Here is an 18,244-nt window from a genome sequence, read left to right as displayed (position 1 = left end):
TCCCCCTGCTGCGAACACTTAGGTTATCTCTGCAATTTTTTTTTTTTTTGTACATTACACCCCATGCTCCAATCCACATTTTTGAAAATGCCTCTGTAAATAAACATCTTTGGGGACTTCCCTGGCGGTCCAGTGGTTAGGACTCAGCGCTTCCACTGCAGGGGGCATGGGTTCGATCCTTGGTCGGGGAACTAAGATCCCGCAAGCTGCTCGGTGAGGCCAAAAAAACCCCCCAAAAGCAAACATCTTTGTGCACACAGATGAATATTTCTCTAGGGACCTACAGAGAAATCAATGTATTGGCCCTGTTCACTTAAATTTTAATAGATATTGCCAAACTGCCGTCCACACCGGCGGTAATCAATTTCCATGAACAGATGAAAACACAGTTAAGACAAAGAACAGCATCAAAGAGAAAAGAAAAAAGATATATATAATTATGTACATATATATATAACAAAGGATCAATATCCAGAATACATAAATAACTCCTATGAATCAAAAAAGAGAAAAATTTTAGATGGACAAAGGGTACGGACAAGAAGGTCACAGAAGACAGGCGTTCAACCTCACTAGCAATTAGCGATGCAACAAAACAAGTAGCACTTTGTAGTCTATCAGACGGTTAAAACGAATGAAATTACTATAAACGCAAGTGTTGGTCAGGTTCTGGGGAGGTGGGCGCTCCCATACGCTGCCTGCACGGTGCCAGGCACCCTCCCCAGCACTCCCCGGATATTCGCTCGTCTCACCCCCATGTGGACTCCGAGGCAGCCCCACTGTGTCATTCCCACCTTAGAGATGAGGACGCAGGGGACTTCCCTGGCGGTCCCGTGGTTAAGACTGTGCTTGCACTGCATGGGGCACGGGTTTGATCCCTGGTCAGGGGAACTAAGATCCTGCATGCCGTGAGGCAAAAAAAAAAAATGAGGACGCAGGACAGATGGGTAAAGTGACTTGTACCAAGGTCACTCGGCTAGAAAGCAGCTGTTCATTTGTCACATATTCCACCATTTCTTCTCATGCTTACATACTTTTGTATCTTCAGATTGGGGTCTTTTCTCGAAATTTATTTTTGTGCGTGGGATGAGGTAAGGATATAACTTTATTTTTTCCAAACGGATAGATGTTTCCACATGAACTAATTTAGAATACGGTCATCTGTCCAGGCTGACGCACTGGCAGCCCCACCAAATTGCCGCCCCTGCTTCCCCAGTGGCCACAATGCGGCTCTTCCGGGGTCCTCCAGCCTCAGGATCCCACCCTGCGGCTCGGGCGCTGACCGAGGCGGGGACTTGGAGGGCTAGTCCGTGTACCCCACACGCAGCCCGTGACAAGAGCGGGGAGACTCAGCTGGCCAGCAGGTCCCGCAGGTCGCTGTTGCAGGGCAGCAGGTCACAGGCGAGTCGTGCCTTCCGGTCCCGTACGGCCTTCAGGGCTGGGCTGTGTTGCAAGAGGAGGGAGCAAATGTCCACGTGACCCTTCTCGGCGGCCTGTGGGGAGAGAGGCCCGGATCAAAAGCCGTACCCCACTGGACCCTGTTCTTTTTTGCTCCACTTCTGGGGCCCTTTTGGTCCGAGAAAAGGTCTCGTGGAAATGGAGGCGCTGGCCGTCTGAGCCGGTTTCCTCTAACCCCTGCCAAACTGAAATGACGTGCTGCAGGGTGGTGGGGCACCCTGGTGCCACTTGGGCAGTCAGCTTGAGCTTTTCTTCCTTGTGTCCTTTGCTCAGTGGCCATGCTTCTTTGCCCAGGCCTGCACATTAAGAACGAGGACAGAACCTTGGATCTCTAAGCATCTTTACAAACATTCAGATTGTCTATAGGGTGCTGGGTGCCGTGGGCACAAGACACATCAGACACGGCCCCTGCCCTCTGGGAACTTTCAGATGAGCGGAGAGAAACAGGCCCAGTACCCAGCTTTCTCCTCGTCCCCTCGGAGATCAACGATCCCAACCTGGATGTCAATTTCTAACCTACATCCTCCAAAAAAGAACAGTGTTAAGTGATTTACATAGATTATCTTACTTAACTTTTACAATAACCATCAGAGGTAGGAAGTATCATTATTTCCACTTTATAGATGAAAAAACTGAGGCTTATAAAAGCTGAGTAACTCACCCAAGGTCACAGAGCTAATGTGGCAGCATGGGGAATTCTAAGCCAGGTCTGTCTGACCTCAAAGTCCGAACTCTGAATAGCTATGTTATATCACTATATTCCCTACTCCTCCCAAGAGGCAAATTAAAGGGCTACGAGGGCTCCTGAAAGGTATCAAAGTTAATATGAGTACCAAACACCATCTCAAATTTGAATCTAAATCTTTATTCAGCATAAATATTATCTTGATGAGTACAGACCTGGGCTTCTCTATTTTACTGCTTCAATTCAGGCAACAGTGTGTTGTGAGCAGTTGTAAGATGAATTCCAAATAATTTTTGGCAAAAAAAAGTGCCAATGTTTGCAGAAGGAAGCAAGGGAGGGAGGCAAGCAGGCTGGAAGGAAGGGACGATTCACATTCCTCACACACACGCGTTCCCCCGATTTCACGAGAATGCCGCAAGCGCGGGTGACACCAGCTAGGTCTGTCCACGGCAGTGTCCTGCCTATCAACGCCCATCATGTGAGCTGTGGCAGTGAAACACTCAAGCCAACACCAGTTTAGACCACTGAGAAACGAGCAACCTGCCTCTCTAATCAGCAAGGGTCTCAAAACAAAACAACCCCCAGCTGCTCACTTAGCACCTGAGCTCAGTGCTGAGGCCACAGCAGGAAACAGGACCAATCCCAGCTGCCTCCAGTGAGATGGCGCTCACACAGGGAATTTCAAGGGGGAGAAGAGTCAGAAGTCAAGCACAGGGTGCTTCCGGGCATCCAGATGCGTGAGCTGTCCTCCCCTGAGGAAATGGGAAGGCTCTCTGAGGGCGTGATGTAGAAGCTGCAATCCAGGAGGAAGGACAGACACAGGTCAGAGGGAAAAGGGTGATGTGAGGCATCCAGATAGGAAGAGATGTTGTCTATGGCCTGCAAGTGATAGAGAAGCAGGTTCAAGAAACTGAAGACGACTAGCGGGGCAAGGAGAAGCTGGCAGGTAGGCAGGGGCTGACCCCAGAGGGCCTGTAAACCAGCTTACGGCCTTGGTAAAAGCAAGCCTCCCAAGGACTCTAAGGCATGGCATGGTCAGAACTGCTTTTTAAACCATCACTCTGGGAGAAAATCAGTGGGGCTAAGAGAGGAACTGGTTTGCACACATAGGCCGTAAGTATGCATCAACTGCGTCTCAAAGATGCACAAGAAATCGGTAAAAGGGGATGCCTTAAGGGAGGTGACATGGAAGACTGAGGGACCAGGGGTCGGGGGGGAGGGAAACTTGTGTCCACGGTAGACATTCTGTACTCCTCAAACCGTTCACAGTGAGTAGGTGTTTCTAGTCAGAAAACATTTAATTAAATGATCACTCCGATCACAGTGTGGAAAGCAGGCTAGAGGGACAAGCAAGAGTGGGTGCAAGTTTCAGAAAACCACGTGGAAAAGCACTGAGGACACATCATTAAGGGGAAGAAAGAGAAAATGACGCCATACGTTTAGTTCTAATTTATGTGCGCAGGAGACATGCTGGAAAATTATACGTTAATCCTAAAGTGACGAGAGGTGAGCACTTGAGATTACAAATGATTTCAATTTTCTACTTTATGCTTTCCCGTTTTCCCCATGTTTTCTACAGTGAACACATTGTAACTTTCACTTTTTTATTTTTGACCACTCCTTGCGGGATCTTAGTTCCCCGACCAGGGACTGAACCTGGGCCCACGGCAGTGTAAGCGCCGAGTCCTAACCACTGGACAGTCAGGGAAGTCCCATGTTATAACTTTTCTAATGAGAGAAGACAAGTTCTTGCAACCTGTGAAACTTCTGAGAGGGGACCCACCTTGTGCAGACTGGTCATGCCGTCGTCGTCCACCAGCCTGGGATTGGAGCCGTGCGACAGCAGGAGCCGGGCAATGTCTGTGTGCCCACAGTAGCTGGCCCGGTGCAGAGCGGTGGCCCCCCCGTGGGTCTGGGCATCACACTTGGCCCCGCTCTCCAGCAGGAACTGGCACACGGCATAGTGCCCATTGCGGCTGGCGTAGTGCTGTCGGGAACAGAGCCGGGGTCAGGGGGCAGAACCCCGGCGGGGAGTGCCCCCTCCGGTACCTGGGTGACCAGGGTGAGCCTTCATTCCTAGCTTCAGTTTCCGCCACTGGAAAGTGGGGATAATAACCATTCCTACCTCGCAGAATCCTTATGAGAATGAAGTTAAATAACTAATGCAAAGCACTTATGCTAATTTAAAAAAACCCAGGTTCACGTGATGCTTAAACAGAAACCCTGCTGGGAGAGGAGGAAGGGTGGGAGAAGAGAAAATGCAAACATCATCCCGTCCCCACCCCCAGAGAGCAGGAACCCGATGAGGCTCATCCCCAGCTCACCAGAGCCGTGTAGCCGGCGGAGTCGGGCTGGCTGGGGTCCGCTGCCTTCTGGATTAAACACTTCACTCGGCCCAGGTCTCCGTTCAGGGCTGCAGACCAGATTCCTGCAGAAGGACAACCCGAGCACTGAATAACGCTGAATGACTGGGGGCTTCCAGCGCTCCCTTTACGTCCTCATCTCTTGTTTTCTCATCTATAAAATGGAAATTCATGGGTTCAACAAATATTAACATGAGCACCTCCTTCCTCCGTGTCAAGGATTGTGCTAGGTGCTGGCGACATCGCCGTGAGCAAGACAGACAAGGGGCTTGTCTAACCAGGACAGGAGATTGGGCAGACACAGTCACCCCTCTTCCCACTGCAGACACACCAGTACTGGATAAAGTACTGTTTAAGATGTTTGAATATATAGTCACAGTCAAAAGGAAGAAAAGGACATTGCCAGGTGCCAGCGCAAAGTGAAAACCACAGCCAAAATGGTGAACAGTCACCCCATCTGTGGAATCCCGAGAGTCCTCAGAACCGTCCCACAACTCAGGGGCTTTGGCTGGAACGCCTGAGCAGCGTCTGGAGCAAAGATCGGCACTGTGCACGGTGAGAAACCAGACAGAGCCAGGCTCTGTGCACAAAGCCGGGGGTGGCGAGCGCAGCAGCAAGGACAGTCTGGGGCAAAAGAGTTAGCCCGCTGAGCCCATAGGTGGGGATGACATCGCCTGCCTCGAGGCCATCTCTGCCATATCTCACGCCTGCAGTGCCCGACACGCAGCCCCCCTGGTCTGAAGCTCCATCCCCTCGGGGTGGGTGCAATACCCTGGCTGCAGACTCTGCTGCCCAGGAGCAGACCCGGGAGCAGGACTGGTTGTCCCGGGGTCGCACCAGGTGAGGAGCCGGGCCCAGTCGCACCACTGGGGAAAGTTCCTGAAACCAAAGCCTGGTTCCCGACCTGCACGCGAGCCGGTGTTTCTAATGCCGAGCTCCCGCCGGGTCCCTGGCGGGCTCTCACTACGCGGGAGCGGTGAGCCCACCGCCCGCCAACGCTCCGACTAGGTCCCCGGGCTGCCTCCCACTCGGGGCCCCGGTTCTCGGCCACCTCCTTTGCCCTGGGGGCTTGGGGACGCCGGAAGGCGCCGGGCCAGTAGGGCCGCGCGCCCGCCTCACCCCTCTCGAAGTCCATCTCGTCCAGCGTCTGCTGCACGCCGAGAGCCGCGCTGGGGCGGGAGCAGCAGGGGCCTTCGGCGCAAGGCCGCGGCACCGCCATGCCGCCCTCAGCGCCGTCCCACCCGCTGGCGCTGCGGCCGCGGGTAAAGTCACGGGCACGGGCGCTGGCGGGGCCTCGGCGCGCTGGGCGGGCGCAGCGCTGCCCACCCTCCCGGTCTGACCACTCGGCGTCCGCACGAGCCACGGGGCAGACCAATCAAGCGTCTGGGTCTGAGCCCGGGAGCCAATCGCGGCGGTGGGGTGGGACCTGGGGGGGGGGTGCCTGGCCGCGCCCGCCCGAAGCGGCCACGCGAGGGCGTCCCAGGCTAAGAGGAGGCTGGGGCGCGCCCGCTGGAACCCAGGGGGGCGGGGTTGGGTGGTTCGGGAGCATTTATGAGGCACCCTTTCAGGTTCTCTTCGTCCCACCGGGCTCCCCAGGGCAGGGGGTCGCCGGGAGCACCCTAAGGTCCTTTCCCCCCCTCTTTCCCCCACCACGCGGGCCCAGGAAGACGGGTCACCGCGGCGGCGCGGTGACCACTTGAAAGGCCGCGCGACACCCTCCCTCCTCTCGCCCCTCCTGCTCACTTCCTAAAACCCCGTGGGAGGCAGGTAGTCATGACCTATCCTGCCGCTGGGAGCACCTGCACGTAGGCCCGGGGGCAGGGAAAAGGGCCTGGAACCCTCAACCCCACAGTGGGCACCTAGTTTGCCGAATCAACCTTCTTGTATCAAGACATTCTCTGGGCTGTGGGTTAGTGACCGTGCAGGAAGCGTAGCGTGCTCAAGTCAGCAGATGCAAGCCCTCTCTTACAGCAGGACGCCCGGCAGCAGCCTGTTCCAGCAACAGCAGGCACCCCCAGACTGGTCAAGGGTACAGAGGACTGGCTGCCTCTGTGTGTGGGCGTGAATTATAGAACCCAGGCGGGGCCCCGTTTTTCTTACAAATATCTGGGCCCTGCATGGCTCCTTCCATAGGACAGGGGCTTGGTGCCCACCGGGTGGCAATGGGGAAAGTTCCCCATGGCATGTAGCTGAAGCATTCAAGGCTAACAGTCCTGGAGGGTAAAGGCTGGAAGTCATCTTTCCTCCCCTAAGCTGGTTGGGAGCCCCATCCTCACACGAGCCAGCCCACACCACCTTAAGCTGCTTCTAGGAAGTTCCCCTCCTCGGCCCCCTCACTCCCATTTCCCCTTCCCAGGTTTCTGGGAAGCCAGGCCCCTCCCACCCTTCTGCTTCTACTCCCCATGCCCTGACTTCTCCCTTTGGCCAGAAGCCAAGGCTGGCTCTCAAGAGGCTGTGGCCCTGGTCTGGCTCCCAGCCCGAGCCACCACTGTGGGAAAACATTGGCGCCTGGACTGCCTCCCCTCCAGAGAGGGGCACAGGCAGGAGGGGGACCACTGAAGGGGCGGCTGCCCCAGGACTGAGAGGGGGGCAGTCCAGCCCCACTCAACCCACAGGGAGTCTCCCTCTTGGCACCCAGAAGGTTTTGGCCCAAATGTCTTATCTCCGTGACAGGAACAGTTTCATTTTCTCCATTTTATTTGTCAATATAAAAATACTCAAATATTTACAACAAATAAATACGCGGGGACACAATAAGTTACACTGTGAGAAGCCCTCCTCCTGGGGCTGGGAGAGGATGTGCCGTATCCACAGCATGCCCGCCCGCCCTCTCCTTCCCTCCCCCTCCCTCTCCCCCCACACCACCTTTCCCAGCCCTGCCAGGGAGGACCAGTATAAAATACCACTGAATCCCAGGGCCAAGCGGGAGGCCCCTCCCACCCTTCCCCCAAACACACAGGAGGCTCCATCTCCCTCCCCCCACCCTGAAAACATTCACAGCCCCGGGAGTAGGACCAGGCCCACCCCAGAGCCCTGGACTCCCGCAGAGGGGCACAGCACCCTGCCCAGCCCACCCCCGTATGTACATGGCTGCCCCCCACTGGGGACAGGCGGGGTAGGAGAGGCAAAGTGATACAACCCCTTCCCCTTCAGAGCTCCAGTGACCCACCAGGAGGACCCCAGGCCAAGGGAAGACTCGACAGAAACAGGAAGACTATGTCACACACCCACACACACGTACGTGCACACATCCACAGACACACATGTATATACACAAACACACCCACATCTCCAACTTCCGCCTTGAAAGGTTTTGGCTGCTGGGGTCCCGTGCATCTGTGATTCACAGCCCCTCACAGAGGAGGAAGGTGCCCTCTGTGGTGAGGCTGGTGCCCCGGTGAGCCACACCAAGTGGCAGTGCCCGTGCTGACAGAGCAGGTCCTCATGGCCGGGCGGTGCCGGGCAGGGTCCGTCCGGGGCAGAGCAGGTGCCCGTGCCATGTCCCTGAGGTAGCTGGTGCCTGTGCAAAAGTAGGAGCCGCGCCTCCCACGCCGCCCCGCAGGAGGGGTCCCCTCACACCGAGGACTCCTCGGGGTTGGAGTCCGGCAGCTGCTGGCGCTGCTGCAGTTTGCGTCTCAGCTCGTCGGCGAGCTCAGGCAGCGGGTGCCCGAGGCTGCCCCGGTCCTCCCCTCCCAGCTGTAAGCGCACGTATCCGTTGGCATTGGAGTTCCGCCCACCCCCCAGGTGGAGCCGAGTTGGAGAAGGCAGGGGCTGGCCGGGGATGCCAGGAGGCGGCGAGGGGGGCCCGCCGCCGGGCTGGCACCGGGCGTGTCCAGGAACGATCTTGAGGGAGCCGTCCGAGTAGTAGTAGCCCACGGGGTCCCAGAGTTTCTCGTCCGTCTCAGGGCCGGGCCGGAAGGGGGGACTGGTGGGCTCCTTGGGCAGCTCCAGAGGGTACACCAGGGTCCTCTCGGCTGCCTTGGCGCCCTTCTCCAGCTCCTCCCGCAGCCGCCGGCGCAGGGACAGAACCAGCAGCAGCAGCACCAGGCACACAGCCCCCAGGGCCACGACGGCCAGCCACACCAGCCCCAGGCTCTCCAGGGGGGCCCGGGCCTCCAGGGTCACCGACGGGCCCGCCACCACTGCCACCAGGTAGCCTTCGGCAGCCAGCCGGGCCCCCTGCTCCTCCGAGAAGCAGTGGTAGGCCCCGGCGTGGCGGGGCTGGGCGGCCATCACCACCAGGGCCTGCAGCCGGGCGTCGTAGAGGAAGGAGCCGGGCTGCTCTGCAGGCAGCTCCCGGCCCCCGAAGGTCCAGCGGGCGTGGGCGAGGTTGGAGGAGAGGCGGCAGGGCAGCACCAGGTCTGTGCCTGCCACCACCGTGATGTTTTTGGGCGTGAGCCTGACTGCAGCGGCAGAGAAAGCAGAGCAGAGAGTCAGTGCAGGAAACGCAGGCCGGGGGGCGGATGCAGACACTCCAGCTCTGGCCCAAGGCCCACCGCCCTGGGAGAGGGACTAAAAACACAGCTCACCTTTCTTACTGCCCCGGAAGTTACAAATGCTTGAGGTGTCTGAGACTGTCACGTGCTGGATCAGCAGAGATCTGGTGGGGGAAGCAGAGGCCATCAGCGTCCCAGCTCTAACCCCCCTCCCCTCCCTGCTGGTCCCAGCACGAACAGAGCCCCGCTCACCCGGAGTGGCCGCCCACGGCCATGCAGCGGCTGGTGTTGACGCTCCAGGCGCAGTAGGGGTCCCGAGCAAGCACGCAGTCAGCGCAGGAGCGGTACTTCACACAGTCGGCCAGGGGCAGCTGGACCAGCTGGGAGCGGGAGCCCGCAAAGAGTAGCTTCTGCCAGAGAAGCACAGGAGGGGGTGAGCCGGGCCCGGACACGGCCTGGGGGCGGCTCAGACTGTTGCCAGGGGGCACAAGGGGCCCAACAGAGAAAGAGGGCTGCGCTCAAGTCCTGAGGAGGGAAATCTGAGGACTAAGAATGCACGGAGGGCTTACTACAAGCCAAACGCAATCCTAAGCACCTTACAGATGTGACCTTATTAGAAAGGAACAGCAGACCTGTGAGGCCGAGAAATATAATCACACAGCCCTACACACACACACACCCCTACACACACACACCCCTACACACACACACACACCCCTACACACACACACACAACACACACACTCACTCACTCACTCCAGGACAGTATAAATAGCGCAGGAAGTTCAGTTTCCGCAGGGCCCGTCAGCCTCACAATAGCACCAGCAGAGCATAAGGCGTTTTCCTCTGTTTGAATGGTGATTGCCAATTTGTGTGTTTCTTCAACCACAGACTTTGTTTCTGCCATTATTCCACGTTCTGGAGAAACAACTTGAGCCACCACAGGCGGTGAAAGGCAAGCACGTGAAGGTGCCACAGATACGCCAGAAGAGAGCAGAGCACGAGCAGAAGCTGAGAGCAGCGCTTCTGGGAACGGCTGAAGCCGCCGGGGGCAGGGGGCAGGGCTGGAGGGCAACGGGGGCCGGTCGGCAAGGCGACGTCACGAGGGCATCACGAACTGACACAGCACGAGGCCTGGCCAACAGTGGCACCGGCAGAGAAGAGGCACAGCGCAACCCCGAGGGGCCTGAAGAAAGCGCACAGAGCAGCTGCCAAGGCCCCGTTCTGGGAACGCAACCCCGCCAGGACCAGGCTATACATAAAATATAACACCCGGCTGCCAGGACCAGGCTATATATAAAATATAACGCCCGCAGAGCGCAGATTCCGTTAGCGCTCTCATTCCTGGGACCCGCCCCAAGCTACCCGAGGTGGCTCGGGCATCTCCCCACCCCTGTACCGGCCAAGCACGCGACCAGGGGAGGCCTGGGGACAGTGGTGGGTGGGGCCTGATTACTACCTTGCTCCGGGACAGGACCAGGCTTTCCACCGGCTCCTGGTCAAACACCTGCAGCTCCTCAATCAGGTGGACCCAGGGCCCCAGGCTCACGGCCTTGAGCAGCCAGCCATCTCCTGTGGGGGCGGGGGGGAGGACAGGTGTAAAGAAAAGGGCAAGAGGCTCTCCCCACCTGGGGCACACAGGCCTTCGCCCAGCCCCCAGCGGCCAAGTCCGTGCCCCCTGGGCCCACCTGTGCCGATGAACAGCACTGTATAGGTGGCTCCATCAAGCCCCGTGACCCGGTCGGCCACCAGGTGGGTGAAGTTGGCGTCTTTCTTCACCAGCAGGGGCCGGCCCCACCGAGGCCCCACCTGCTCCTCCATCAGCGGGTGCTTCTTGATGAAGTTGAGGGTGTTGTCTGGCAGCTCCAGGGAACTGGTATAGCCATGGCGTCGGTGCCAGTTGTTGATGCACTGGGGGCAGGGAGGAGAGGGGGAGCTGTCAGCCCGGTGGGAACGGCACCGGAGAGGAGGACCCAAGTGCGCCCCTGCCCCGGATGACTCACCGAGCCGGGCCGCGGGCTGGGTACCGGGTCGGTGTAGCGGCCCCACTTTTGGGCTTGCTCATGGTACTCCTTGTAGGGCCCCTCGAATACCCTCTGGATCTCTTCCAACTGGTACTCACAGACTGCTGACAGGTCCATGTCGCCCCTGTCACAGCAAGGGAGGGACCCCCAGGGTCAGGCCTGAGGCGACCACAGCTCCGGGCATGCAGCGGGAAGGCAAGGCCCAAGCACAAGAAGGTCATGGGCCCACGTGACGTGACGGCAGCTCCAAGTGCCACCGGGGACAGAGCATGGCCCACCTCCCGCGGGGGGCTTTGAAAAGGGACAGGCACCTAACATCCTCCTTGACTCTCTGGACATTCCCAGAGGCCTGTCCCTGTCAGACCCAACCTGTGGAGCTGCTCCTCCCCACCCCCAAGGGCTCCCGGCCAACTCACCACCGCGCCCGAAAAACCCCGAAGAAGGTGGTGTTGTGCCAGGAGGCGTCCTGCAGGGTATGCAGTGCCTGCAGCTGGTTGAAGTAGAGCTGCCAGTCGGGCGCGGAGCACACCAGCCGCGCCTTCAGGAACGTGGTCCACTTCCTCTGCAGCGTCCGCGCACCCCCCACGTCGCCCTGGGGGACAGCGAGGGGACACTGCCGGTCAGCCCCTCCAGGCCGCCGGGCCGCCGGGCTCCCAGGCTCCCGGGGCCACCCGCCGCGGGGGGTCTGTACCTTGCAGACTCGGGCCACGCGGGCCACCACCTGCTCGGCGTAGCAGTCGTATTCCACGGCGCGCTCGCTGAAGAAGAAGTACACCTTGTCGTCGTCCCCTGTGAAGCTGCCCACGCTCTCCGGGATGTAGGCGGAGCCCACGAAATGCGGTTCTACGGGAAGGGGAGGAGGGTCAGCCCAGGCCCTGGGCCCTCGTGGCGCCTCCCACCCACGGCTGCCCTGTCGGCTGGCCGGCTCCTCGGGGCTCACCGTTGAGCCAGAAGGCCAGGTACTCCGTCTTCATGGCGTGGTGCGGCCCCATGTTCCGCAGGATGACAGGCTCCGTGCCCAGGAAGTTGTTGAGCGTGGCCGAGTACAGCTCCCCGTCTACGGGAGACAGGGGGTCAGCCGGACCAGAAGCGAGGTGCAGTTGCACTCAGGCCACGTGGCCCCGGAGTGGGAACAAGTCCTGGGGGAACCCCCCAACCTGCAGCGGGACAGCCACTTACCCACAAGGAGGCCGGTGTGGCCCTTAACTGGGTCATAGGGACACTTCCCCTTGCCATCTTCGAACTCGCCACGCTCCAGGGTGAAGGTGAGCATGTCCTAGGGGCAGGGAAGAGGCGATGAGACGGCGACGGGGATCGGTCGAGGGGGCTGGGGGAGACGAGCGGCACTCACAATGTAGGTGCACTTGGGCTGGAAGGCGTAGGTACCGCAGACGTACAGGTGGGATGCGTTATACGGCTGCAGGAAGCGGATGAAGTTGAAACACTCCGTCTGGGGAGAGAGAGGCATCAGTTAAAGTATGAGGGCCCAGGACATGGGGACACAAGGACCCAGACCAGCACTGGGACAAAGGGGGCTCTGGGGAAAGGGTGTGCACCATGCCCCCTCGCCACCCCCCCAGCAGTGTCCCAAGCACCCACCTGGTTACTCTTCCCTTTCTGGGTACACTCGGCCTTCTTCTCAGCTGGCGCCTCCCATGAGATCTGGGGACAGGGAGGGGACACGTCAGCAATGTCACAGGTACATACTGGGCATGTGCTACTAGCACGGCCCATGGCAGCAACGTGGGGAAGCCAAGTGAGAAGACACGGTCCCCACTCTCTGGGAGCTTATTCCAGCAGAGGTCAGAAGCCCCAGCTGCCCCAACGCGGCAGACCCAGTAAGTGCAGACTCGGGGGGAGCAACACGCTCACCGAGGAGAATGGGGTTGGGGGCAGCTGAGCCAAGGGGACAGCCTGGCCAAGCAAAGCCCCTCCGGGTCCTGCCTCTCTCACCCACGTGTGCCTCCCGCTCCCCCACCTCTCACCACTCCCTGCAGCTCCAGAGCCTCCACGCTGAAGGCAAACAGGGCCTCCCGGGCCCCTACGTACAGGAGCCCAGTCTGCTCGGTCAAGGTCAGCGTCAGAAAGTCCTGGATGCCCGTCTGGGAGAAGCGCCGCACCACTGTGGCCAGCTCTGCAGGGACAAGGCCAGAGAGAGCAGGGACGGGGTGAGTGGACCTTCCTGGGACTCCGGGAGGCCCCCCCCCGCCCCAAAATCAGCCCTCCTCTATGCGATGGTCACCCCTGGTCCCCACATTAAAGCCAGCACCCCACAGGCAGATGCCAGCCAAGCCCCCTGACTGGTAGTAAAGGGCATTTTCTGAACAGGCTTTTGGCTCTGACAGCTCCACCCAGGCCTCCCTGGCCTTTCCCAGCCGGGGCGGAGGCAAATCTGGGCTGGGGAGGAGGAAGGAAGGATATCTCAGCCACAGCTTCCGGTCAGAGGAAGCCATCAGACCGATGGCTCTCACTCTCAGGGTCAGCAGCCCTCCCCTCCTCCCAGCTTCCTCAGCTGCTGCTTCCTTCTTTGCTCTGCTGCCTGCTGCCCTCACCAGGGTCCAGCCAGGCCCTGGACCCTGATCCAGTAGGGCAGGACGGACAGAAGTTGTGAGCACTCCTTTGACTTAGAAAACCCTTCCCTCCAGTGGGACCCAAATCCAGGCTGTTAGGGACACAAGCACAGCCGGCTATGGGATGAGGAGGGACGGCAGGAGACGGAATCGGGCTGGGAGGCCAGGCCAGGGAGGTCAGGGGAAAACAGAAGCTGGGGACCAGAGATGGCGCTGAAGCCTCGGGCCTGGGAAGCCCTGTTGCCATTCGCCAAGCAGGGCGCTATGATATTCGCGTAGTCACAGGATTCCTATGTCAGCCCCCAAAATAGCTGCCCACCTGTCCTCAGGGTCCCTCTAAACCAGCCTTAGTCTTTGGAGCCAATGATGGGCCCAGACATAAGCTGGCAAGGGAGGGCTTCGTTAGCACGGAGAGGAGCCTGTGGGAGGTGAGCTCATCCCGGGTCCCCAGAGTACACGGATGATACAAACACCTGACATCACCTCCGCATACAGGTGTGTGCGCACAGAAGGGCTGTCAGGTCTGCCGTCCCCCAACGCGAGCACGTGCGTGAACGCGCACACACACTCCCCCCTCTAGGGCCACCAGACAGCAGAGTGTCAGGGCAGCAGAGGAGGGTCTATCATATCAGGGTTGCTAAGGGGGCTCCTGGGGGCAGAGAGCTGGAAAGACTTGGGGGCAGGCGGTGACACCCTTCACTTCATGCCCATCCTGACCCAGGTTTCTCTCTTTAGGCTCTCAGTGCTAGCGATAATTCCAGAAGTGAGGCATGAGGAGAGTAATGCAGAATGGTCACTCTCTCTTGGATAACAGGGGCAGCCGAGCCAGGTCCTAAGTGTCAGGAGGGATCCTCTAGGTCCTGGCCTGGACTACCAGTTCTGGGTCCCTAGGGCCACTCACTCACATTTCTCAGTAAGCTGTGTCACATACATCAGTGGGCCTTGAGCCCGACTGCAGAATACAGCTGGCACGTTCTAGAGGGCAATTCCTTAGCACCCCTCTTCCCCCAGGAGTCCCTCCTGGCCTCCCGCTCCCCGCCCTCCAGGCACTCACCCCCAGAAGATACCGTCTTCCGGGGCACCAGGTTCCACCACACCTCAGCCCCAATGCCCAGGCCCCACAGTCCCACTGCCAGCAGCCAGACGGCCCAGTGCGGGGCCATGGCACACGCCCTGGCGCTAAGCTCCAGGCCAGCTGCCCTGCTGGGGGAAAAGAAAGGGTCAGAATCACAGCCAGAGAAAACAGACCGGAAGGGGGCCCACACAGCCGTGCCAGGAGGCACCGACAGGACAGAAGACCTGATCCATCCTCCCCAGGACTGCCCCGTGCCCCAGGCCTTGGAGCAGAGACCTAGTCCCCTCCGACACCTGGCCTCAGCCTCTACAGCCTCCAAAGGACCATGGGGTCTCCCTGGGGGGAGGGAGAGAGCTAAGTCAGCTGCAAGAGTGGACACTCGGACAACCTCCGGGCCCTCCCCGACTCCTTCTCCTCAACAGGAAGTTGTTTAAGAAAATAAAAAGGGGACCCCCTCTCCCCCCTCCCCCCCTCAGGCCTGACAGAGTCGAAGGATTTCTTAAAATAACCTCTGGAGGCAGGACCTGGCCCTACTGGGGCTCCAGCCAGCTCCAAGATCTAATTCTGAGACGCAAACCCCTCAGCTGGGTGATAAGCATGCGGTGGGGCAGGCGGTTGGAAAAGACCCCCAGGGAGGACTCGGTGCATCTGGTCTGCGGGGGTCCCGGCCCCAGGCTCTCGCTTCCCCCAGCGCAGACAATAGCCGGGCAGAGCCCCAAACCCCGTTCCACATCACAGGGCTGAAGTGGGTCCGGGAGTTGGAGGGGCCCCGTTTCCCGAGGCCCCTTTGTTGCCCAAGAAGGAAGGCAGGAAGTGGGTGGGATGGGCGTGGAAATGACCGGGGCCTCATCCTGTTCCTCGCACAGGATCCTAGGAGACACCAGCCCTTGGGCTGAGGGGCGGCGGGACAACGGAGCCGGCTCCGGTCTCATCAGGGATCTCCCGGCGGCGCTTTCAGGAGGGGGCGGGGGCGGGGGCGGGGGGGGGAAGTGAGGACCCGGTGGGGAGCGCCAGGGGGGTTCCTCCTGGACCGCGGAGGGCGCCCCGGACAGGGCCGGCGCCTGCTGCGCTGACGAACCTTCCCAACTCTGGGATCGCGCCCCCAGGACCCCGGCCAGGGCAGGCCATCTGGATTAATTTCCACCGCTCCAGCCCTCCAATGCCGGGAACAGAGACATAGAAGCTGGGGCTATGCTCACCCCAAAACAAAGGGTCCCCGCCAAGACCCCGTCCCGGGCCCCCCCCCCCCCGGATTCTCCCCTCCCCCAGCTCCGGGGATTTGAAGGCAAACAAAGCGGCGGCGCTGGGAGCGTGGCGGAGCCCGGCCTGCGGACGCCCCCTGTCGGCCCAGTAACCCAGCGCGGGAAGGGCGGGGGGGGCAGGAGATGCGTTCACCAACCCCCCAGTCCCCCAACACACCCCCAGCCCTCCCTCGGCCCCTTACCCCAGGCCCGGGCCGGACCCCGCGGCGCGCTCCAAGGCTCTGCCGGCACAGCTCCTCCCCGGAGCAGCCCCGGAGGTGGGGGTGTGTAGAGGGGTGCGGACTCCCGGCGGCGCGCCCCCCACCCTTGCCCACCCCGAGCGGCGGGCCGCGGACGGCGCCCCCGCGGCTGCAGGGCGAGCGCTCCAGCCGGGGACTGGGCGGCGCGGCTCAGGAGCCTGGCTTTCCAGGACAGCCCGCCTCCCCAGCGGAGCGGGCGCGCGGCCGGGGGGCCGCGGCAGGGAAATCCGATCCCACAACATCGGCCTCCGTCCAAGCCCGCCCCAAACTTTCCATCGGGGGTGGGGGAGCCGGGGGCAGTTCGGGGGCCTGGAGAAGATCCCGGCCGCGGACCGGACTGCACGAGGGACCCCAGCTCCCTGAGCCCCGCTGCCCCTGACCAGTCCGCGCCTCCGGACCCTGTGGCGGCGGGCGCCGCTCTCCCCGCTCCCCAGCCCCCGCGAAGCAGCCCGCGGGGGGCGCAGGAAGGCGCTCGGGCGGACAGCTGCCCCGCCGCCGCCCCTCCCTGAGCCCCCAGACCCTGTCCCTCGCGCGTACGGCGTCCCCCGCCCGAGTCGGGGGACAAAGCGGCGACCCCGGAGCCCCCTGACTCCGACCCCAAGCAACCCCGGCCTCACTCACCTCTTCTTCGCGGCTTGAATCCCTGGGCGCCGCCCTCGCGTTCGGCTCCGACCACGGTCCGCCCCTGCCCGCGCGCCGCCGCCCGCGCGCGCCCGCCCGCTCAGCTCCGCTGCCCCTCTGCTACCGCCCCTCGGCCCGGCTCGGCTCGGCGCCCCTGGGCTCGGGCTCCCCGCGCCACCGCGGCGGGCGCCGGCTCTTTCTCCGCCGCGGCCGCGGCTCTCCGCCCCCTCCCCCCTGACGTCAGGCAGGGGGGCTCGACGGAGGTCGGGGGCGGGCCGCGAAGGCCCGCCCCGGAGGGGGCTGCGACCCGCCGCGACCCGCACGCCTACCCGCTCCCCGCCCGGGGGCTCGGACCCCCGCCCCTCCCCGTGCCCTGCCGCCCCGCGCCTTGCAGCCGTGAGCTGCGCCACCGCGCCGGGAGGTGGGGCGGGGGAGGGACTCCGGGCCCTGGCACAGGGGAGTCGGACTCACCCGGTCTTTCCGAAGTGTCCCCCAAGGCCAACCTTGCAGGCTGGGCGTCCGGGCTCGGGAATGGGGCTAAGGGGATCCCCACGCTGAGGTTACCGGAACGAAGGCGTGAGGGCCACCTCAGGGCGAGTATCCGAGGCTTCTTTTCGGGGCGGACCAGAGTGGTCTGTCTGTTGGCCCCCAATTCTTCTTCGTTTCTTGGCCCCAACTCCTACTGACCCCTGCGATCAGACTGGAACGGGCCTCACCAGCCAGGAAGACCCCCCAAGTCTCCCCGAGACCTTCTGCCCCTTGTTTCTCACGCTCCAGGCGGAGGGACCTACTCAGCGCCCCCCAGCCAGCTCCCGGCGAAGACAACCCTCGACTCCGATTGCACAGAGCCTACCCTCAGGAAATGACTCCTTCTGGTGCCACTGGAAGGCTGAATAACAAAGTGACAGGAGCCCTGATGTTCAGACGAAAGGGTTCCGAGGGGAGCCACACTGGAGGAGAACTGGCATCTTCAGAACCGCCAGCCTCCGCCCACAGCCGCTCCTAGAAGTAACTTGTAGCCCCGGCCTCCTGGGCGGTGCTGGGGTGTCCTCCTTGCCAGCCGGTTTCTCGGAGCTGGGCAGGTGGACAGAGGAACCCCAGGGAGGCCAGCCCACCGGGACCCCGAGACAGATGCCACCTCCTGGCTAGGGGCAAAGGGCAGAGGTGAAGAGACTGGAGGCCCTGAGGCTGCAGTGGTGACTTTAAGCCCGGTGCAGTCCTGGAGGGGAGGGACACTTTAGGGCCCTGTCAGCAGATCTGGATTATAAATCAGTCCCGATGGGAGCTTTTGTTCTGGGTTAAAACTTGGCATCAGAAAAGTGGAGACCAGAAGAGTTGTGGAGATAATTGGGAAAAGCAGCCCAGTTTGGATTCAGTAACAATTGGGTCTTTGCTGGTATACATAAAGGCCCCTTCTCCCGCGCTGGCCAAAGCCACATTTCCCAGCTCCTCTCCACCAGAAAAAAAAAAAAAAAAAAAAAGAAAAGCTGTGGCCTTGGAGATGCTGGAGA

At 60.9% G+C, this 18,244-nt stretch overlaps 3 protein-coding genes across 10 annotated transcripts in view; 1 reads left to right on the top strand and 2 right to left on the bottom strand.

Moving 5' to 3' along the window:
- CNNM3 (cyclin and CBS domain divalent metal cation transport mediator 3) overlaps nt 1–10,395 on the top strand; it is a 45,823-nt gene extending 35,428 nt beyond the window's left edge. Inside the window, exon 8 of the mRNA XM_082427327.1 lies at nt 9,834–10,395. Coding sequence (XP_082283453.1) covers nt 9,834–9,877 — 44 coding nt within the window. The 3' untranslated portion in view covers nt 9,878–10,395. The remainder of the gene's footprint in view (nt 1–9,833) is intronic.
- On the bottom strand, nt 410–5,845 carry ANKRD39 (ankyrin repeat domain 39). 3 transcript variants are annotated; one of them, XM_082427378.1, is made up of 4 exons: nt 5,626–5,826; nt 4,468–4,571; nt 3,927–4,130; nt 410–1,493 (listed from the first exon to the last, which is right to left on the bottom strand). In XM_082427378.1, the coding sequence occupies exons 1-4, from the start codon at nt 5,723–5,725 to the stop codon at nt 1,350–1,352; spliced, it is 552 nt and encodes a 183-aa protein (XP_082283504.1). In that variant the 5' UTR covers nt 5,726–5,826; the 3' UTR covers nt 410–1,349. The 3 variants fall into 3 exon arrangements, with proteins under 3 accessions (XP_082283504.1, XP_082283503.1, XP_082283505.1); XM_082427377.1 differs by lacking the exon at nt 410–1,493 and adding an exon at nt 1,982–3,022 and having other exon boundaries at nt 5,626–5,845; XM_082427379.1 differs by lacking the exon at nt 410–1,493 and adding an exon at nt 1,982–2,936 and having other exon boundaries at nt 5,626–5,841.
- Nucleotides 7,186–17,992, bottom strand: SEMA4C (semaphorin 4C). Of its 6 annotated transcripts, none has more exons than XM_082427272.1 (15): nt 17,205–17,992; nt 14,591–14,739; nt 12,952–13,100; nt 12,566–12,628; nt 12,318–12,416; nt 12,146–12,242; nt 11,907–12,023; nt 11,658–11,809; nt 11,383–11,558; nt 10,946–11,090; nt 10,631–10,853; nt 10,402–10,514; nt 9,195–9,352; nt 9,036–9,106; nt 7,186–8,909 (listed from the first exon to the last, which is right to left on the bottom strand). In XM_082427272.1, the coding sequence occupies exons 2-15, from the start codon at nt 14,697–14,699 to the stop codon at nt 8,080–8,082; spliced, it is 2,502 nt and encodes an 833-aa protein (XP_082283398.1). In that variant the 5' UTR covers nt 14,700–14,739; nt 17,205–17,992; the 3' UTR covers nt 7,186–8,079. The 6 variants fall into 6 exon arrangements, with proteins under 6 accessions (XP_082283398.1, XP_082283397.1, XP_082283399.1 ...); XM_082427271.1 differs by having other exon boundaries at nt 14,591–14,736; XM_082427273.1 differs by lacking the exon at nt 17,205–17,992 and adding an exon at nt 16,734–17,098.
- Between the last annotated feature and the right edge of the window lie 252 nt (nt 17,993–18,244).

Source organism: Balaenoptera physalus (genome assembly GCF_965194825.1).
Source record: "Balaenoptera physalus genome assembly, chromosome: 15".
Taxonomy (NCBI): domain Eukaryota; kingdom Metazoa; phylum Chordata; class Mammalia; order Artiodactyla; family Balaenopteridae; genus Balaenoptera; species Balaenoptera physalus.
Note: the sequence above shows the minus strand (reverse complement) of the source record. Positions and strands in the feature narration are given on the sequence as shown.

Coding starts and splice junctions, on each gene's coding strand:
- SEMA4C (XM_082427268.1), bottom strand. CDS start 16,354: ATGTTGTGGGATCGGATTTCCCTGCCGCGGCCCCCCGGCCGCGCGCCC. Junction 13,101..14,590: donor GAAGACGGTATCTTCTGGGG/GTGAGTGCCTGG, acceptor TTGTCCCTGCAG/AGCTGGCCACAGTGGTGCGG. Junction 12,629..12,951: donor CTCTGGAGCTGCAGGGAGTG/GTGAGAGGTGGG, acceptor CCCTGTCCCCAG/ATCTCATGGGAGGCGCCAGC.
- ANKRD39 (XM_082427377.1), bottom strand. CDS start 5,725: ATGGCGGTGCCGCGGCCTTGCGCCGAAGGCCCCTGCTGCTCCCGCCCC. Junction 4,131..4,467: donor CCGCCGGCTACACGGCTCTG/GTGAGCTGGGGA, acceptor TGTTCCCGACAG/CACTACGCCAGCCGCAATGG. Junction 3,023..3,926: donor GCATGACCAGTCTGCACAAG/GTGGGTCCCCTC, acceptor TATCACTTGCAG/GCCATAGACAACATCTCTTC.